This window comes from Cnephaeus nilssonii (genome assembly GCF_951640355.1).
Source record: "Cnephaeus nilssonii genome assembly, chromosome: 19".
NCBI classification, from domain to species: Eukaryota; Metazoa; Chordata; class Mammalia; order Chiroptera; family Vespertilionidae; genus Cnephaeus; species Cnephaeus nilssonii.
The window spans coordinates 5,029,848-5,049,163 of NC_137090.1; the positions used below are offsets into that span (position 1 = coordinate 5,029,848).

The window sequence follows — 19,316 nt, forward strand, 5'->3', positions numbered from 1 at the left end:
GAGAATAGGGTGAGGGGCGGGGTGTCTTAATTGCTTTGAGCTTGGTTGTGGTGTGGGGGAGGGATATTTGGCTCAGTCGTTTATCAAAAGCCTCATCTTTGGAGGTAACTTTTTTGGAGGGAAGGGATGGTTAAAAGCCACTTGAGGACCTGAAAAGAAAGGGGGAGGGGAAGAGGACAGGAGAAAATCTAACGGAGCTTTCGCTTCCTCGGGGTTTGCGTTAAAACGTTGCTCGGATTTTAATTAAGCAGAGCCCCTTCCTCCCCATCCCTGGTTGATCCTGGTTGCCATGGCAGCAGACTCATTGCTATCTGTAGCCCACCCCGCCACCAGCCTCTGTAGCCCACCCCGCCACCCGCGTCTGGCACCCGCAGCCCTGCCGGCTCCACGGAGCCCAGACCCAACTTCTCAGCAGGCGTGGGGCTGCAGTGGCATAAGGCTGGGCAGGTTTTGAAGGGGGAGGCGACAGCTTGCCACGTCAGCTGGTTTATGGTGGGTGAAGGCTACACCCTGATAACTCCGAGAAACGTGCCAGGCAGCTCTTCTGGGCTGGGCTGTTCCTGCTCACGTGCTTTGACCCAGATTCAGGCATCGCCTGAGAGAAGGTGTCTCAGGCCATCCGTGCCTCCTCCCCGTGGCTCTCACCCCCCCAGCGCCTCTCCGTGTTTCCCTTGAGTCCTTGGTCCTCCCAGAGCCGTCTCCCTGGGCTTTCTACACTGACACCTGTTCTCAGGTGTCTGGGCTGGTACCTGGAGGAGATGATGGACTCTGTCGTCCTAAGAGAGGTTACAGGAAGAGAAACACGTTCCAGGCAAAAGGTGATGTATTCCATTCGGTACCAGACAAACAGAATGTTCCCAAGTGAAGACAGCCCCCAAGTAAACAGTCGGAAGGAGGTCTGGACTAGACGCAAGAGTCCATTCTTTAGTCGTCGTTAATCCTCACCCACGGAAATTTTTTCATTGATTTTTTTTAGAGAGAATGGAAGGGAGGGGGAGAGATAGAAACATGGATCGGCTGCCTCCTGCCTGCACGCCCCCCTCCTGGGGATTTAGCCACAACCCGGGCATGTGCCCTGACCGGGAGTCGTACCTGAGACCTCTTGGTGCCTGGGTCCACGCTCAACCGCTGAGCCACACCCGCTGGGCTCCCCCGCCCCTCCTGCGCTCGGTGTGGGTGGGGATAGCTGCCCGTCTGCCAGCCCTTCGCTCCTTTTCTGCACCAGCGATCGGCAACAACCTCAACATCACTCGGAGGCCCACGCCTCCAGCCAGGCCTGTCTGCTCTCCCGAAGCCCACAGAGCTCTCGGCAGCTGAGCCGCGGCTGCCCCCTCCTCCCAGCCTCTGCCGGAGGGCGTTTGTGTCCCCACCAGGAGCCAAGCCATTCTTCACGTGTCCCTGGTGGTCGCTGTCTTAATAGGAACCGTATGAGGAAGTGTGTCCCCTGCCCGGCAGACGGCTCTGCTCTGCCCCATTAAATCCCGGCACCGCACCCGGCAGGGCCTCCTTTGTCCCCGCGCCGATTGCGCTGATAAGCCCCGCTCCGTTTGATTTCCCATTTCTTTTCTTCCTGCCGCCTCAGCCGGGCCGCCTCAGGTCAGCGCAGGCACCTGTCATCTCCCTCTGACAGAGCTCCTCCCTCAGAGCAGAGGGCTCCAGCACGCAGCCTCCCCGCCCTGCGATCCACGCCGAGCACGCGCCAGGGCGGTCGGGCATCTCCAGGCATCCCACTCCGTCTGTTGCACAAAGACAGCTACCCTGTGAAGACGAGGTGGCCCCCAAATCTTAACCAAGAGAAAGGAGGGGTTTCCCTTGCTGGGGCTGCGTTCCGACGGGTCGATCGGTTTCCTGAAGCCGATTTTCTTCCTGGCCATTTCCCTTCTTGCTGTGTTTATGGCCAGATCTCGGGGGAAAGGAGTGGTGCTTAGTCCTCCCGCAATTAGCTGTCTGGTGCTATTTCATTAAGCCGTTAAGTTTCCGTTGCCATGGTGATCTCTAAAAATCATGTGTGTGTGTGTGTGTTTGTATGTATGTACATATATAATTAAAAATATTAAACCTGGAAATGGAAATATAATGGCTTAATGAAACAGCATAAGATATATAAAATACATATAGTGTACAGATCATTCATGTACTCCTGTGTGTATATATGTGTACACATACACCCTTTATCCATCTATCTATCTAGAATAGTTTTGTCTGGACAATGAGCCCACTGCAGGGATGCTAGTGACCTACTACATCCCCACCTCCCTGGTGGTACCATTTTTTAGGGCGTGCAAAGGGGGATGCGTTTCAGCCCAAGTAACGACACTGGGGGCGTAAACCTGCTGTGGAAGAAAAGGAAAGGGGAGACAGGAAGTTACCTGTGTCCCGGAGCCCAATAGACAACCTCAAAGGGCACGGCCCTCGCCTCTTGGTGACAGAAAGTCTCCATCACCTTGAGCAGCAGGCGATCCTTTCTGAAAGTGGAAAATGTCAGCGTGACGGTGGGATCCAGGCACTTTATAGACAAGGCAGGGCTCCACGCCGCCCCCAGGGAGCGTTGGGAATTGGAAATTCTGCACCGAAGCCCGTCATGATCCGATTTTCTCTCCTCCGCCAGGACCTCCTGCCCTTTCGGAGTTCACTGAAGAATGGACTGGGTGCACTAGACACTCCGGGGACCTTTGCTTTCTGTTTTATTAACCGCGTTCACTGTGGGAACTGCCGGCACGTGGTTTTTGTAGGGCTCGGCGTGTGCCAGCCAGGGAGGCCCCACACCTACTCTCATCGACTCCCCACCAGAGTCCCACAGAGTGGGTAATGTCACCACCCCTACTTGGCAAGCGGGGAAACTGAGGCACGGGGCTATCAAGTGACACCTCCAAATAGGCACAATCAGGAAATGGTCAGGTGGACGGGGAAACAGCTGCGTTCAAGTGGGTGAACCCAGGTTCCCATTCCCCCAGACCCACCCTCCCCTGCTCCCTGCTGGGCAGTGACATGGAGAGTCCCCTGTGTCACCACCTGGAAGAAAAAGGGAAAGAGAGAAGCTGGAGAGGCAAGCGGGGAGGAGAGTGCCAGGGAGCCTGCCCTGATTCCCCGTGTCTCGGGTTTGTGGGTCGATGGACAGGGGCAGGGGAGGCCCAGCCTAACCGGCGAGTGAAACCTAGACGGGCGTCGGGGCCGGAGTGAGATGCGGTGGGACCTGTGGTCTCTCTCACGGGGACACAGGCTGGGAGAGTGCCTTTTCTTTATTCCCAGGGCCCCATTCTTGTGGAGTGGTTTCCTCTTGTGGGCTGTGCTGAACTTGACCTTCGCACTCTTGTTTCTTGAACAGATTAATAGCTGGAACGTACTGCTGGGGAAATACTTAGCTGATTAAGCAAACAAACTTTTAGAAACAAACGTTTAGCTGCATTTACATAATGCACAGGTTATTCGCATCTCAATGATATGCTAATGGGGGTGTAGCTATAAGCCCAGGCCCACTGGAAATGAGCCCACCTCACCCACGAGAGCCTCCAGGGGCCTGGATGTGGCTGAAGGGACCCGGGTGCCTGTGCCCCTTGCAGGTTCTCTGCGGCCGACCCTACATCCTCTCCCCACCACCTCCATTTTCCAGGGGAGCTTCCTCCTGGCTGGTAAGCTCATCTGTTGAGATGCAACTCAAACCACCTGGCCCACCCCCACCTGGTCTCTCCTTATTCTTCACATGGTTTTCTTGGGTCTGGCCAGTGCTTGGAGCCTTCAGTCTTGGTGAGGAAGGGCTTGCCTGTGGGACAGAACGGGGAGGCAGAGGCGGAGACCTGCGCCCACGCGCCTCTCGCAGGCTCCTCCGGCCCCTCTCTCCCGAACCTGTCTTCTATCAATAGGCTTTTGGACAGGGTTGACCTGCGGGCATCCAAGGACCAGGACTGGCTGCTTTTCTGGGCAGAGCGGTTAATCTGGCAGGAACTCGTGGCCAGCAAACCGCTGTAAGGAACCGGGGGTGTGCATGGGCCTAGGGTGAGAAGATGGATCCTGGTGTGGGCCCGAAGGCCAAGTTCAAGTCCTCCTGGCCCTCAGATGTCTGTGTTGTTCTGCCGTGAGGGGTGAAGCCTGCAGAACTACAGTCACCTGAGGTTGGCCACTTACTCTGGAATTACGGCGTTCGTCCAGACACCAGGGCTAGGCAAGGCCGGGGAGTCGAGCCTTCCCGATGCAGCATGTAAATTGAGCCTGAAGGAGAAAGGGCTCAGAACCCACCCACAAAGATCACGTTGACATCACCGAAGTCACAGAGCAAGAAACATTGGCCCTTTTAAGTTCCACCAACATTTGGCCAATTTTTAAGTGGTGATTTATCATTCTACCCAGCTAGCTTTTATTCTTCTAAACACCAGAGCTCTCTGGGGGCCTGGCTGGTAACGGGTCGTGCCTGACCTTGAAATGATTTGGACAATAAACATATCTTTTCTTCTGACAGAGAAAAGGAGACAAAGCTTGAGTATGTTTTCTTAGTTCCCTGTTTGGCTGCTGGAAATTCTATATGGTGTCCTTCTTGACCTGTTCTCAGGGGTAGGGAACCTTTTTTTCCTGCCAAGGCCCATTTGGATATTTATAACACCATTCACAGGCCATACAAACTTGTCAATTTAAAAATTAGCCTGCTACATTGGGTTAAACATTTAATTAACTCTGGCCCTGCCTAATGCCTTGGCAGGGCCAGACCAAATGATTCTGTGGGCCTTATACGGCCCTTCGGCCGGACGTTCCCCATCCCTGTGTTAGCTAAAGGAAATCAGATAGAGAACTATTGATCTAGGGCAGCGGTTGCCAACCTTTCGGACCTCACCGACCACCAGTGGTCCGTGGACCACCGGTTGGCAACCGCTGGTGTAGGGAATATATAAAATGTGGGCTATCTTCAGGCTTCATTGCTATTTAAACTGGTATTTCAAAACAGTGTGACCAAATGCAAACGTGTGTATGTATGTTTCTATATGTACGGTACACATATACAAAAGATTGCCAGTATTCTTTACAGGTGGTTACCCCTGGTGGTGAATGATTTTCATTTTTTCTATGTGCACATTAATATTTTCCCCCTTTTCTTACAGCGTATGCAAATTTTTATGTTGTCAGGAAATATTTTAATACGTTTTAAGGGACAATAATGCCTTTTAATTGAGGGCACAAAGAGATGTTCATTACTCGGGGCTAATGAATTTGTTCCTCACTCAGTGGACGTTTCTTGTTCCATGAACAGTCGGAATGTGCTGTCCCCGCGGCTCATCCTGAGGACTTTCTCACGGCGTTCCGTAAGCTCGGGCACCAGAAACGGCCACGCGCTCCTACTCACCGGGGACGAGCGGTCATTTCGGCTACCTGTGTCCGAGGCTGTCCCCAGCAGCGGAGACTGTGCGTGCCGGAAGGCCCCCTGACGTCGGCCCAGCTCAGCTCATTTACAGTCAGAGGAAGCGAGACCGTCAGAGGTTGAGATCTTCCCAGGGTTGAGCACAGAAAACGGAAGACAGGAGTTGGCCTGAGAATTCTTAGCCATGGATTTCATTCACTTAATTGTCTCTCTAAAGGGAGAGTAAATCTGGTGCAAATGTAATGTCGAGTTGAAGGCATTGAAGGCACGGATGTCTGAGGACAGGAATAAAGCTTCCCTGTAGTAGCTTTCCCCTGTTCTTTCCTTCTTTTTCTCTCTTCCTCCTCCTCCCCCTCTAGCTGCTTAGCTCCCAAATCCCTTGACCAAGTTTGGGACTCACCTTTCCCCCCACCTTGGGGGTGTTGGTGGAAGGCAGAGCCTGCCTTGCAGGACAGCAGTTGCATTACCCGCCTCTCTTGCAGCTAGAGGTGACCTTGGCCTGATTAGTCGCACGGACCTGATAGCAAAGGAGGCAGTGGTTCCAGCAGGAGTGGCCCGCGTTCAGCGCCAGAGGCCTACGCTGGGCGTTTGGTTTCCAGTATTGGGGTAGAGGTGCTGCCCCGAGGGTGATGTGGTGGCATTTGGTTGGTAGAGCAGGAAGTCCTGGTCTCCTTGACCTTGTTTGGGTTCCAAGATGGGTTCTGTGGCCTCCTGGGTTGGTTCCCCGATCCCTCAATACCCATCTGATGAATGAGTTGGTCTCGGTTGCCCATCACTGGGGACTGTGCAGGATAAATTCTCCTACGGACGCTGGGCATGGACGCCAGTTCTGCTGTGCCTCCGGTAGAGCCTCCACTCTCTTTCCTTCTTGTCACAGAGAAGGGAAGGAACACTTACATCTTCAGGCACGTGCTTATCTTTTATTTATTTTTTGTTATCTCCAGTGATGATCCTGTGTGCGAGCATCAATTGTTTATATCCTGAAAAGTAAGAAAATAAACCAGGAAATGTTTATGGAACATTAGTCTCACTCAAACCTGATTTTCAGCACCTCGTTTTCCTTCCAGTTATGCGGCCTGTGACAAAAGACAGATTTTGTTTTCCTGGTGCCGTTTGCAGGATAGAATGCTCTGTGTTAATGTTGACAATATGTATTGTAGCAGCTAAGCAGTTCATTGATGCTGTCCTGTTTTGGGGAAACAGGAGATATAGATGGAGAGGGGGATTCTGTAGGTTTAGACCCTATATGGACTCTATGTAGACGTAAGAAGATGCAAGAATGCCTTGGCTTGGGGGCGTATATTTTTCTCTCAATTCTTCTGCAGCTGGTTGCATTTCTATGTGATAGTCCATGTCCTCGTAAAAAAAAAAGGGGGGGGTTATTTAATGTATGGAAATGATGGTGTCTGACAGGACAATTCAATTACATTTCACTTTCTAGCCTTAAGTTCCTTTGCCTTCCCTCCTGCGTGTTTGGAACAAAGCCACACACATGTATCCTTAGGTGCCCAGGTGTAACTGAGGGTCACATGTATCCCTGTCTCTTACCTTGAGATACCTGATTGGCCAGAAATGTTGGGACTGATGTAAAATTTAGGTGCAGAGGCAGTACCTCAACTAGCTGTAGTTGGGCCATCTAAAATAATACTTTTTAAAATTTAGTCTGGCCCAGCCGGTGTGGCTCAGTGGTTGAGTGTCGACCTATGAACCAGGAGGCTACAGTTCGATTCCTGGGTTGTGGGCTCAATTCCCAGTAGGGGGCATGCAGGAGGCAGCCGATGGATGATTCTCTCTCATCATTGATGTTTCTATCTCTCCCTCTCCCTTCCTCTCTGAAATCAATGAAAAAAACAACAACTTCTAAAACAAATAAAAAGTAAAATTCAGTCTGTGTCAGAATTATCCTGGAGTGAGCATGGCGGGGTCATATGGCGTGTTCAATGCAGATTCCTGGGCTCCTGTCCCAGAGGTTGTAATTCATTCAGTAGCTGCAGGGTGGGCGCCGGGAACGGGTGTGTTGGGGCTCCTCCTATGATCCTGCGGTGGATGGCCTTCACCCCACACTTGGAGATACAGTGGTTTAGGCCAGTGGTCGGCAAACCACGGCTCGCGAGCCACATGCGGCTCTTTGGCCCCTTGAGTGCGGCTCTTCCACAAAATACCACGGCCTGGGCGAGTCTATTTTGAAGAAGTGGCGTTAGAAGAAGTTCAAGTTTAAAAAATTTGGCTCTCAAAAGCAATTTCAATCGTTGTACTGTTGATATTTGGCTCTGTTGACAAATGAGTTTGCCGACCACTGATCTAGGCTATTGATTTTTACTCTCAGAATCAGTGACGACGTCAGAGCCGTGTCTCCTGCAATAGCAACGTGAGCCCAGTGACAGTTAAGTTAATATTAGCTGCTGGGCAGGGGCTGAGTCGGTGCTGTTCTCTTGGTGCCTCCCTCCACCTGGTCATTCACAACCACGGAAGTTACGCGAGAAGCTGCCATCTTTCTGGGAGAGGCGAGTCTCTTGCAAAGTTGTTGTAAGCAATAGTGTTCTTCACCATGCCCTTAAAAAAAAAAAATCTATATACTATCTAATAAAGACGGAACATGCAAATTGACCGTAACTCCATGACAAAGATGGCGGCGCCCACAGCCAATAAGAGGGAATATGCAAATTGACGTGACAAGGCGAGAGGTGGAAGGCGGCCCTGGCCAGAGCGAAGGCGGAAAGACGGCTCCGGCTCAAGTGAAGATGGAAAGGCAGCTGTGGCCGGAGTGAAGGCGGTGCCAGCAGCCAGGGGAAGGAAGGCCTATTCTTGCATGAATCTTCGTGCATCGGTCCTCTAGTATGTATATAAAAGCCTAAGCGACCGTCCGGCCGGTATCTGTGACATGCAATGACTACCAAGAGATAGACGCTCTGACCAGTAGCTATGATGTGCACTGACCACCAGGGGCAGACACTCAACACAGGAGCTGCCAAGCTGCAGTGACTTGGCAGCTGCTGTTCTTGGATGACACACCCAGAACCAGAGAGGGGGGAGCCCGATTCTGGGGTGCGTCACCCGAGAACCGCCCTCTCGCAATCTGGGACCCTTTGGGGGATGTAGGAGAGCCAGTTTCAGCCCGATCCCCGCAGGCCAGGCCAAGGGACTCCAACAGTACAAAAATCCGTGCACAGGGTCTCTAGTGTGTGTGTGTGTGTGTGTGTGTGTGTGTGTGTGTGTGTGTTGATTTCAGAGAGGAAGGGAGAGGGAGAGAGAGAGAGAAACATTAATGATGAGAGAGAATCACTGATCGGCTGCCTCCTACATGTCCTCCACTGGGGATCAAGCCCACAACCCAGGCATGTGCCCTGACTGGGAATCAAACCATGACCTCCAGGTTCATAGGTCGCCACCCAACCACTAAGCCACGCCGGCCAGGCACGATGCCCTCTTTGAAATGAGTGTTGGGCTCTTTTGAAGTCAATGCCACTTTCTGCTGGTGGATTCCCCACCCCCTCTCAGGGACCCGATGGTCTTTTCCCCCGCTGTGCTGGTGGGTTGCCCACACACGTGCAGGGTGAGCTGAGAACTATAGAGACAGCCCTGGGCTCATTCTTAGACTTAAGTCCCTTGATTGGGCGTGAGTTCATGTTGACGGAATGTTCTTTTGTGCCGTGAACTGGAAGAGCTGACCTGGTAGACGGGCGTTTTGTTCCTTCTGGACATTTTGGCCCTGTTGACGGAGAGTAGGAGCCATCACCTCACTCGGATGTCTGGAACGGGCCCCGTGTGCGTGGGTGGTTTCTTCATGGATGAGAGGTAAGAGCGAACCCGTCGCTCCCTGTGATGCGCGTTTAATTTTTACCAATTAGGCAGGTCTATTTGTGTCTGTGCTGTCACCAAGCAACTGCTTATTCATAAGCAGCAAAGGCGAGGCGTGGATCGCTTTCGGTGCCTGGAAATATGTACCGACGGCAAAGACGGGGGATTCGAACCAGCTCCTCACACAGGCAGCCCGGGCCCTTCTGATAATCACGGGGCCGTGGTCATCGGAGTGACCAATGGCGATGCCTGTGATCATTATGAACATCGCGAGTTTATCATCATGTTTCTTAGGTCCCAGGTGCTCCTCCACCCAAAGGTTAGGAACTAAGCACAACAGATACTAATCGTCCCCCCACCCGCAGCTTCCTTGGTCTCCAATGGAATCTCTCCCAGCCCCGGGTTATACGTGACCCATGCCACCCATCTTCGGAAGGTTTTACCCTGAGGCGAGTGGGGGCTGCCTTCAGGCACATTTCTCCACGCCCAGAACTTGGACCCCAAATCAGGCGCAAATAGGACTGTCAGATAAGACACCGGATGCCCAGTTAAATTCAAATTCCAAGTGAACAGTGAATGCTCTGTAGTGTAAGTACAGCCCACCCCTTATTTGGGACATACTTACACTAAAAATTCTGGTTTATCTGAAACGCACATACAGCTGAGCAGCCTGTTTTTTGGTTGTTGTTTTTTTTTTTTTGTAATTTGCTGAATCCGGAAGCTCCGGCAAGGGTCCTGTCCTGCTCTTCTTCCTGCTCTGAGTTCTGGCCGCAGGACTGCCGTGTGGTTTGCAAGAATCCCAGGGCTGTGGGGAGGAAGAAGACGGGGAGGCAAGGAAGGCTCTCCTAGACCCTCTTGAAAACAGGGATGCTTGGATATTGAGAGAGAAAAGTAGCTTTCGGGACCACACCAGGCAGTGGCATAGATAACACGGGTGACGTGGTTTTTAAAGAAGGCACTATGCCATCTGGAGGAATCTCAGGATGGAATTTAAAAACGGAGGCTGACACGCCATCCGGGCCAGGGGGACCAGCCGAGGAACCGTACCTGCGGCTCCCAGCCAGGTCTCATTAGTCACGGGCTGAACCTAAGTGGATTGCAGGACAGTTACCCGTGTGTGCGAGGAGTCAGCTAATCCTATTAGCATGACTTTAAAAGGCCTCATTGGGAGAGAGGACCTTTCACACACGAGGGGGAGAAATATGCCTGAAACTAGAAAAACACTCAACTTTCCTTGAGGTCAAAGCAATACAAATAAAGAGAAATAGCCTTTCCCCCTTCAGTGAATACATTTATTTCCAAATGAGAAATACCCAGGCCGACTCAGCAACCGCCGGTGGGCACTGGCACATCCTGTGGCCGGGAGGGTCAATGGCGTGGCCTTTCCGGAAATTACTTAGACAAATGCATCAAGGCCCTCTGATGAAGAGGTCAACTTCCGGCAACTTTGTCCACATTTCTGATGTGTATGTCGGCAAAGGTTTTGCAGTGATCTTTATAGAAAAAGGGACTTAGAAATAGCCTGCATGCCCAGTGGTCGAGGTTATGTGAATAATAATGTTATTGTGTGAAGTGCTTGCAAAGGCTTTTCTTTGTGTCGGGGAGATGCTTGTGTCACATCTAGGGGAAAGTCTGCAGTCATACAGTACGTCCGCGTGATGTGCCGCCGCCTGAAAAAGCACGGAAGGAAGTGACGCTATTCTCCAGCATTTGTTTTCCGTGACGCGATTGTGTGTGGCTTACCTTTTCTCCCGCAAACTCTGAGGTTGTCCAGGGTTGCTTCAGTATGCATTTTATAGCTTTACTAGAAGCCCAATGCATGAAGATTCGTGCTAGAACGGGCTTTCCTTTCCCTGGCTGCCGGCACCGCCTTTCCACTCCATCCCAGCACCTTTCTGCTCAGGCCCCAGAGCCGCCTCTTTCCGCTCCAGCCCCGCCTTCCCGTACTGCCCAGAGGCCCTGAGAGACAAGCAAGTGTCCTGCTCCTGTCACTCGGCGCCTGTGTATGCAGCCCCCATCACTCAGCGCCTGTGTATGCAAATTAACCGCCATCTTTGTTGGGTTAATTTGCATATCACTCCTGATTGGCTTGTGGCGTAGCGGAGGTACGGTCAATTTACATGTTTGTCTATTATTAGGTAAGATAATCAGAAGCAAGGTTATTGGCAGCAGTATTTTATTTGGGGCACTTGCCCAGTGGCAAGATGGATGTGATGGCCGGCCAGCCCTCCTGCCTTCCCTCCCTCAACCACTTACACCCATTCAACCTGTTACATTGATGAGCGTTCGATGAATGTCCTGCTGTTGGTTTCATGCCAGGACTTCCCATTTGCAGCCTATATGTCGGCAGGTGGAGGGGTCCCGGGGATCTAAGGACACTGCTGAGTGCACAGCCTTCGACGGCTCAGGGAAGCGAAGGGGTTTCTCCATGAAAAGGCACATGGGCGTTTTTTCCCTTCCCTCTTCCCTTCAACTCTTGTTAGGTCACATAGAGCCAGTCTCCAGCACCCCCTCCCCAGTTCCTGACACTGAGCCACGTCTCCAGTGCCCAGTGTCTTCTAAAGACAGCATTTAGTGCAGAAATGTCGCGAGTCAGACCCACCCCCCCAAACCACCAGGCCGTGCCCTCCCACCCCCGAAGATCAAAAGCCAAGAATTAGCTTCTCTCCCCCTCCACCCCCGCCCCGCATTTCAACGGATGCCTCCCCTTTTTGGGGACATTGAAGCCAAAATTACTTTGAAGATGTAGTAGTGGAAAGTGGGAGGAAGTGTTGGGTGAGCAAAGTGAATTTTCTCTCGTTTATTTTCAGGCACCTATGCCTGCATTTGCGTTATGTGACGCAGCTCCACTGTGTCCAGTTGTAGGAAAACGGTTGTGGGGCAGCAATTAGTCACAGGCAAGCACCTGAAAGTTTAAGGATGCTGTGCAGACCCCCCAGCTTGCAATAGGAGCTTCCCCTCACATGCTCAGCTGTTTCCCGGGGCAGCTCAGCCCCTTGGCACACGCTCCCGTGGCACATGAGCCACGACGCCATACAACAAAGATTTCATGCGTGGAGTCAAGGCAGGAGCTTTCCGGGGTGGGTGCCCATTCTGGGTGGGAGGGAGCTGAAGGAGTTTGCCCTCGTGTGGCAAGATCAAGGCACTGCACCTTTAAGCCTCTGGACAAGTGTGACCCTTCAAATGCTAATAAAGAGGAAATGGTTTCGCAAAGGACAGGCTTAGAAATAAGCAGAATGCCCTCCAGCCATTAAAAACTAGAGGCACTGAGACTCAGAAATCTAGAAAATTTTCTGAAATTTCAAGTGAAACCAGTGGGATGTGAAACTGTACATTAAAGCATAGAATCAATAGTAATAGAATAGCTAGCATTGGTTGTGGATTTCCCGTGCCAGGCACTGTGCTGAGAGCTCTACGTAGACGTTAGTTCCATAACAACCTTACTAAGGAGATGTGATTATTAAACCCACTTTACCACAGTGGCATTGAGGCACAGAGGAATGAGTGACAGAGCCACTGTCCCAAGGTTGACAGAGCCATGATCCCGTGGTTGGCAGAGCCATGATCCCGTGATTGGCAGAGCCATGATCCCGTGGTTGGCAGAGCCATGATCCCGTGGTTGACAGCCACGTTCCTGTGGTTGACAGAGCCATGATCCTGTGGTTGACAGAGCCATGATCCTGTGATTGGCAGAGCCATGATCCTATGGTTGACAGAGCCATGATTCCGTGGTTGAAAGAGCCATGATCCCGTGGTTGGCAGAGCCATGATCCTGTGGTTGACAGAGCCATGATCCCGTGGTTGGCAGAGCCATGTTCCCGTGGTTGACAGAGCCATGATCCCGTGGTTGACAGAGCCATGATCCTGTGGTTGGCAGAGCCATGATCCTGTGGTTGGCAGAGCCATGTTCCTGTGGTTGACAGAGCCACGATCCTGTGGTTGACAGAGCCATGATCCCGTGGTTGAAAGAGCCATGTTCCTGTGGTTGACAGAGCCATGATCCTATGGCTGACAGAGCCACTGTCCCAAGATTGACAGAGCCATGATCCTGTGGTTGACAGAGCCATGATCCCGTGGTTGGCAGAGCCATGATCCCGTGGTTGAAAGAGCCATGTTCCTGTGGTTGACAGAGCCATGATCCTGTGATTGGCAGAGCCATGATCCTATGGCTGACAGAGCCACTGTCCCAAGATTGACAGGGCCATGATCCTGTGGTTGGCAGAGCCATGATCCTGTGGTTGGCAGAGCCATGTTCCTGTGGTTGACAGAGCCACGATCCTGTGGTTGACAGAGCCACGATCCCATGGTTGGCAGAGCCACTGTCCCAAGATTGACAGAGCCATGATCCTGTGGTTGACAGAGCCATGATCCCGTGGTTGGCAGAGCCATGATCCCGTGGTTGGCAGAGCCATGATCCCGTGGTTGAAAGAGCCATGCTCCTGTGGTTGACAGAGCCATGATCCTGTGATTGGCAGAGCCATGATCCTATGGCTGACAGAGCCACTGTCCCAAGATTGACAGGGCCATGATCCCGTGGTTGACAGAGCCATGATCCCATATTGGCAGAGCCATGATCCCACCGCAGCCAGTGTGATCCAGCATCTGTTCTCGTCACTATTTGTACTCCCTGCCGATATGCGAAGCATCAGCAGACAAAAACTAGACACAGATGAGGGACAAATGACAGCTGTCGTGTCAGGGATGCTGGACACCTGTCTTTGGGCAGGGGTCTTTTTTGGAGGCAGTGCTCTTTAATTGGTTATATTTGTTGCTTTACAGAAAGGAGACAGTGGGAGGGTTGCGGATAGGTTTGGAGACAGTCAGAGGCTTTAGTTTTGATGTCTCGGGGCTGAGGGGCCCTCTGCCAAGTCGGGGAGGACCCCCTGGCTCTTTCTGAAATCCCCACGTGACTGTCAAGAAGGGCTTCCTTGGACCTCTGTCTGTCAGTGTTGATGCTGGCCAATGTTGAGTAATTATTTCATGTTCAAGTTCAGCATAAATTACATAAAGGAAGTCATGCTAATCCCATGAGGGATTAGGGAAACAGAACCCAATTCCTAGCAAGCCTTGACACACTCATGGCTAATTGACTTTCTTCCCCCAATTATCGTGATGCCCTGGGAAAGAAGAAAAAGAGGGAAAACATGAGTCAGCGGCCGCTCCTGGCTCCCTGCTGTAGGTCGTCAGCCTTTGGATATTGTTCGTGCTTACGGAGTACACCCACCGGGAATAGACACACCCTTCATTTATGTCTCCTAACGGGTTTAGCTTTCAGAGAAGGCGTTTTTCCGGGGATTTGAAAATTTCTGCCCGAAGCAGCCGAGGATTTGCCCGTTTGTGCTAATTCAACCAGATCATGTCCAGTGGCGTCCAGGGACGTGTTTGAGGCCCCCGTGGCTGGCGATCTGTTCATTAGCGCTGCCGTATTCATCGGGGCCTGAGCGCTCAGCCTTGGCCCGTGAGATGGGCCCCATAACATCGACAGCAAGCTTCCTGGGTTCCTGGTGGCACTGGGCCCAGGGCTCTGGAAACAAAGGCTAATCTGGCATTTACCCAGCGAGATGTTCTCATCGGAGGGCCTTGAGTCCGTAAGGGTTCAAAAAGAAAATCATTTTAAAACCATGTCGATGTTTTTGTTTTTGATTGAAGATCGCAGCTTCCAAAAGCAGTTGCTGATCCAGGTTTGGGGCCCTGACCTGGAGGAGGCGGGAATCCTCACTCCTGGGGAGGGAGGGAGTTGCGCCCTGAGGGGAGGGGCTCCCCGGGCAGCCGGGCTCCTTCCTGGTGGCCCCCTGGCTCGTGCCCGCGGACCCCGGTCTGCTTTGCCCTGTGAGACAACGTGTCGGGACAGGGATCGTGCCCCTGGTTTGGGGGAGGGGGACCCAGGGAGTCCTGTGCCCCATCTGGTCCCGTGGACTGGTCCGTCCGTCCCGCTGGGGTCCTCGTGCTCCCATGCAGCAGCGCGGGGCCCCTCTGGCAAAGGTGACGTGGGAGGACGCCGGCTGAGCCCCGCCAGGGGGTCCCCTCTCTGTGTGGATTCTGAGGTGCTTGCGCCTTCAGATTTTAAGAGAGGCTCTTTGGTGATGACCCGCCCTGACGTGGTTCCTTTCTTCTCTCCGGGAAGACCTGCGGGCCTGGCTCCGAGTCCTCTTCTGTAATGAGCATTTCCTCTTAGACTGGGAACCAGGGGGTGGGATGGGTGAAGAAACACCGCTTTCGGTTGGTCCGAGTGGGAACAATCGCAGACACGGGATTTCCACGGAGCCGTTTCCGTCTCAGACGTCACTCAACGCCAGCTCACGGGCCCTCTCTGCCGCCTCCACGCCTTGAACCGAACGTCTGGGATTTCCGGTCCCCAGATGTCACTGCGTGACTGCTCCCACTGCCCTTTTTGGCAAGCAACGGAGATCAACACTCCCCCCTCCCCACCGGTCAACCAAGTGGCCCGGGTAGGAGTCCCCAGGAGGCAGAGGACCTTGGCTCGACCCCCAGGCCTAGCAGGGGGCAGGGGGGGGCGCTGTGTGACCTGGGACAGTCACTCCCCCTCTCTGCTCATTTGTGAAAGGGAGTGATCCCTTCACAGGGCTTTTGTAAGGACTCAGGGGATTAAAATAACTCCGCAGCATCGCCTGCCAGTCAGGGCCATTGATGTTTTCCATCCTTGAACTTGGCCTCAGCTGTTCCATGCCTAAGTGCCCTTCCTCTTGGCCCAGTCCTGCTCAGAGGTGTCAGAACCTCTCCTCCTTCAAGAAGTCTCCCGGGTCTCGTCACTGCGTCCGCTCCCGTCCCCCACCAGGCGTGGCAGCCGCCCCCGAAGCGGTCCCCCTCTGCCCACGGCGCGGGCGCGGCATTTGTTTTACTCGGTGGCGCGTGACGGTTTAACGAGCCTTAAGCGGGAGAGGCAGGAAGATTCATTGCTCAGGGTCCTCCGCGCTCCTGATTGATGTGGGCTGATTTCCCTCGTTGCGGGCTCATTAGTGGCGGCTTATTTAAGGTTCCTACGTCCCCCGGGCGTTCCCAGGCTCTGTGCCCGCCGGAGGGGGCGCCGACATCAGGCCCCCCACCTGGGACCCCAGGGCCTGGCTTCTTTCCCGGGCTCACGACTCTGTGCTTCGCGACGTTCCCGGGAGACCCACGCTCGGTGCTGGAGTTGGCTGGCGCCGTCACGACTCTGTGGCTCTCGAGTGTGATTGCAGGAGACTCAGGGCCTGCTCCTCCGTGTCACTCACAGCAGTAAGCGCAGTCTTCAGTGCTGGTCAGAGACGCGGGCCTGCTCCTTCGATTTAAAGGGGTATACTCACGGCTTCCCTGCCTCGCACCCTGAAGTTATAAAATTCTAAAGGGAAGAGTTTGGGTCTGGGGTTGTTTTTCCCCCCCTTATCACCTCCTGAGGAGGCCCAGGGAGTGAGTGGTGTCTGCCGGCTAGTCCCACGGGCATCGGGCCGCCTCCGCCACGGTGCACCTGCTTCCTGCCTGCACTCCGGTCTGCTTGCTCGTGTCAGTGTTCCTGGGCGTAACATCCCAGATACTTAGCCCAGCTGGGGTGGCTCAGGGGTTGAACGTTGACTTGACCTATAAACCAGGAGGTCAAGGTTCCATTCCCAATCAGGGCACATGCCCGGGTTGCACACTCGATCCCCAGTAGGGGGCGAGCAGGAGGCAGCTGATCAATGATTCATCATTGATGTTCTCTCTCTCTCTCTCTCTCTCTCTCTCTCTCTCTCTCTCTCTCTCTCTCTCTCTCTCTCTCATTCCCGCTCCTCTCAGTAGTCAATAAAAATATATTAAAAAAGAAATCTCAGATATGTAGTTCGATTTCCCATCCAGCCTCTACAGCCTGAGTCATTAGATGTTGTCAGAATGTACAACAGCCTCCCCCCAGGTGTGCACAGACGCCCACCCACGTGCAAACATGCACTGGGGCTGCCTGATATCCGAGCAGGAAAGCTGGGACCGAGTGGCACTCAGATGCTCGGACACACACACACACACACACACACACACACACACACACACACGGATGGGTCCCCAGGAGTCGGTGTGGCCAGGAGAGTCATGGGGTGGAGCTCTGTGGGCTGTGGGCCAGAAGGGCATGTGACAGCCACCACTTCCCCACACAGCACTTAGGACAGTCTCGGGATTTCCATGCAGCCTCTCCTTTGATCCTCGCAAAAGCCCGATGCAGCTGGTACTGTTATCCCGCCTCGAGAATCAGGAAACTGAGGCACAAAGAGGCTTAGCAGCTTGCGGGCCGCAGTCTGGTTCCAGAATCTGCACTCCTTGCCCCTGCTCTGCTTTGCCTCTCTAAAGAGGGCATGGCCAGCGTACCCTGTTTTCACCTTCCTTCCCCTTCTTAGTGCCTTTCCATTGGGCGCCGACAGTGAGTGTTTGCAGAATGAGGGAGTGGGTGAGTGAGTGCGTGAAGGAGCGAAGGGATGAGGAAATGAAGGAACACGGGGAGAATGCACGGCCCATCAGCAATTTAGGAAGGTCTCCTATCCCCATCTGCAAGCCCCCTCCAGCTGCCCCATGCCCACGTCCAAAGCACTTTCTCCTGTTCACAGTCCTCTCTCTTCCCGTCCCTCTTTCTGCCCAGACAAGAGCGAGAATGGCGAGGCGTACCAGAGGAAGAGGGCGGCGGCCCCCGACCAGCCCGAGGGCCCCGCCGCCCCCGCGTCTGCTCCAGGGACCTCGGCCCCGCCCAGCGGCAGCAGCTGGAGGAGGATCACGCTGCTCATCCTGGCCATCACCATCCACAACATCCCAGGTGAGGCCGGCCCGCCCGCAGGGCAGGCACCGCCGAAGGCCTGGCACTGCTGCCTGGCTGGGAAGGGGGCCGGGCAGTCGGGGTGCGGGTCCCCTTTTGAGGGGCGTGCAGATGTTTCTTGACTATATTTCTGGGGTTACTTCTTCTCGGTGGGTCCCCGTGTAATAAAGCTTCCCGCTCCAGTCGCTTCGAACAGTGTCACTCCCTTTTCCCTCCGTCAGTTCCTCTCTCCGGGTATCTGCTCCGCGTCCTTGGGAGCCCGACTTCCTAACTGTCCCCCGATTCCCGTGAGCGAGCCTTTCACAAACATGCGGCATCTCGTTCCGCTTCACGGTCTTAAAGTGCCGAATTCAGTGCGGCAGCCTTGCCGTGTGTCCTACCTGCGACAGCTTTCTGAAATGTCCTCGCCCGTCCTTCCCTTGTTAGCATTTTGGAGGAATTGGTTTTGCGTCTTTGGATTTATTTTCATTGAAAAAATAACGTATTGGTGTTGTTTCCAAAAACGACACACGTTTTAGTCAGCATCACGAGAAGCAGACACCGAAAAGGGAGCCTGCTCTCCGCGGGCCGGCAATCGCCGAAGGCTCAGCTCCAGTCTGTCATCTGCCGCCTGAAAAGCACTTGACGAGGCAGCATGTTCAGTCTGGGGCCACTGTCACAGAGGCACGTCCTTTCCTCGGGGCATCGCTTTCCAAAGGACGAGAGCGGCCAGCCCCTGGGAGAGAGGGGCGCGGGGTGGGGAGGGGAGGGGCACTGCCACACGCGGAGCATGGGCATTCTTCCGTCTGCCGGGGAGGGGGGACTCAAGGGGGGGGCTCGAAGCCGTGGCCTCCATCAGTCACGACCATTTCTTCCCGAAGCAGGTAAACTGCCTGCACCCCTCACACCTGTTTCTCTAAAGGGGGGTTCTTTCCTGCTCTAGAGCTGTGGACAGATAGCCCCCAGGGGGTCTGTGAACCCCCAAAACCGCCGCCAACGACCGACCGCGGCTCCCTTTCTGTACCCGAGGGGAAGTGAGCATCAAGTGGCAATGGAGTTCCTTCTAATCTCTCTTCACGAGGAGCTTACGGTCCCCACAGGGCACTGCCGTTGCTTTGTCCGTGAGGAAGTCACACGTAGAGCTTAAAGGGATTCGAAGGAATCTCATCCAAACACGGCTCCGGCTCTGTGGAGAACGTGGGGGAGGGCGTGTTAATGGTCCCCGTGGCCCCTTCAGCCCGGCATTGGGTGACGCCGTGAGCAGTCACGCAGACAGTACATTATTCATCTCGTCTATCTAACGACGTTAATCACCTCGGCCTCGGCAGCACCTCCAGGGTCCTCACCCCACCCCCGGCGGGCCAGGACAGTCCCATCTGCAGTCCCCTTGGGCACGGACCGCAGCCCTCACGGGCTCTAGGTTGGTGG

General features: G+C 53.9%; 1 protein-coding gene across 3 annotated transcripts in view; it reads left to right on the plus strand.

Moving 5' to 3' along the window:
- Window positions 1–19,316, plus strand: part of SLC39A11 (solute carrier family 39 member 11) — a 181,716-nt gene that overhangs the window by 95,242 nt on the left and 67,158 nt on the right. For all 3 annotated transcript variants that reach the window (XM_079798371.1, XM_079798373.1, XM_079798372.1), the window contains exon 6: window positions 17,739–17,909. In XM_079798371.1, the coding sequence (XP_079654497.1) occupies window positions 17,739–17,909 (171 nt within the window). The remainder of the gene's footprint in view (window positions 1–17,738; window positions 17,910–19,316) is intronic.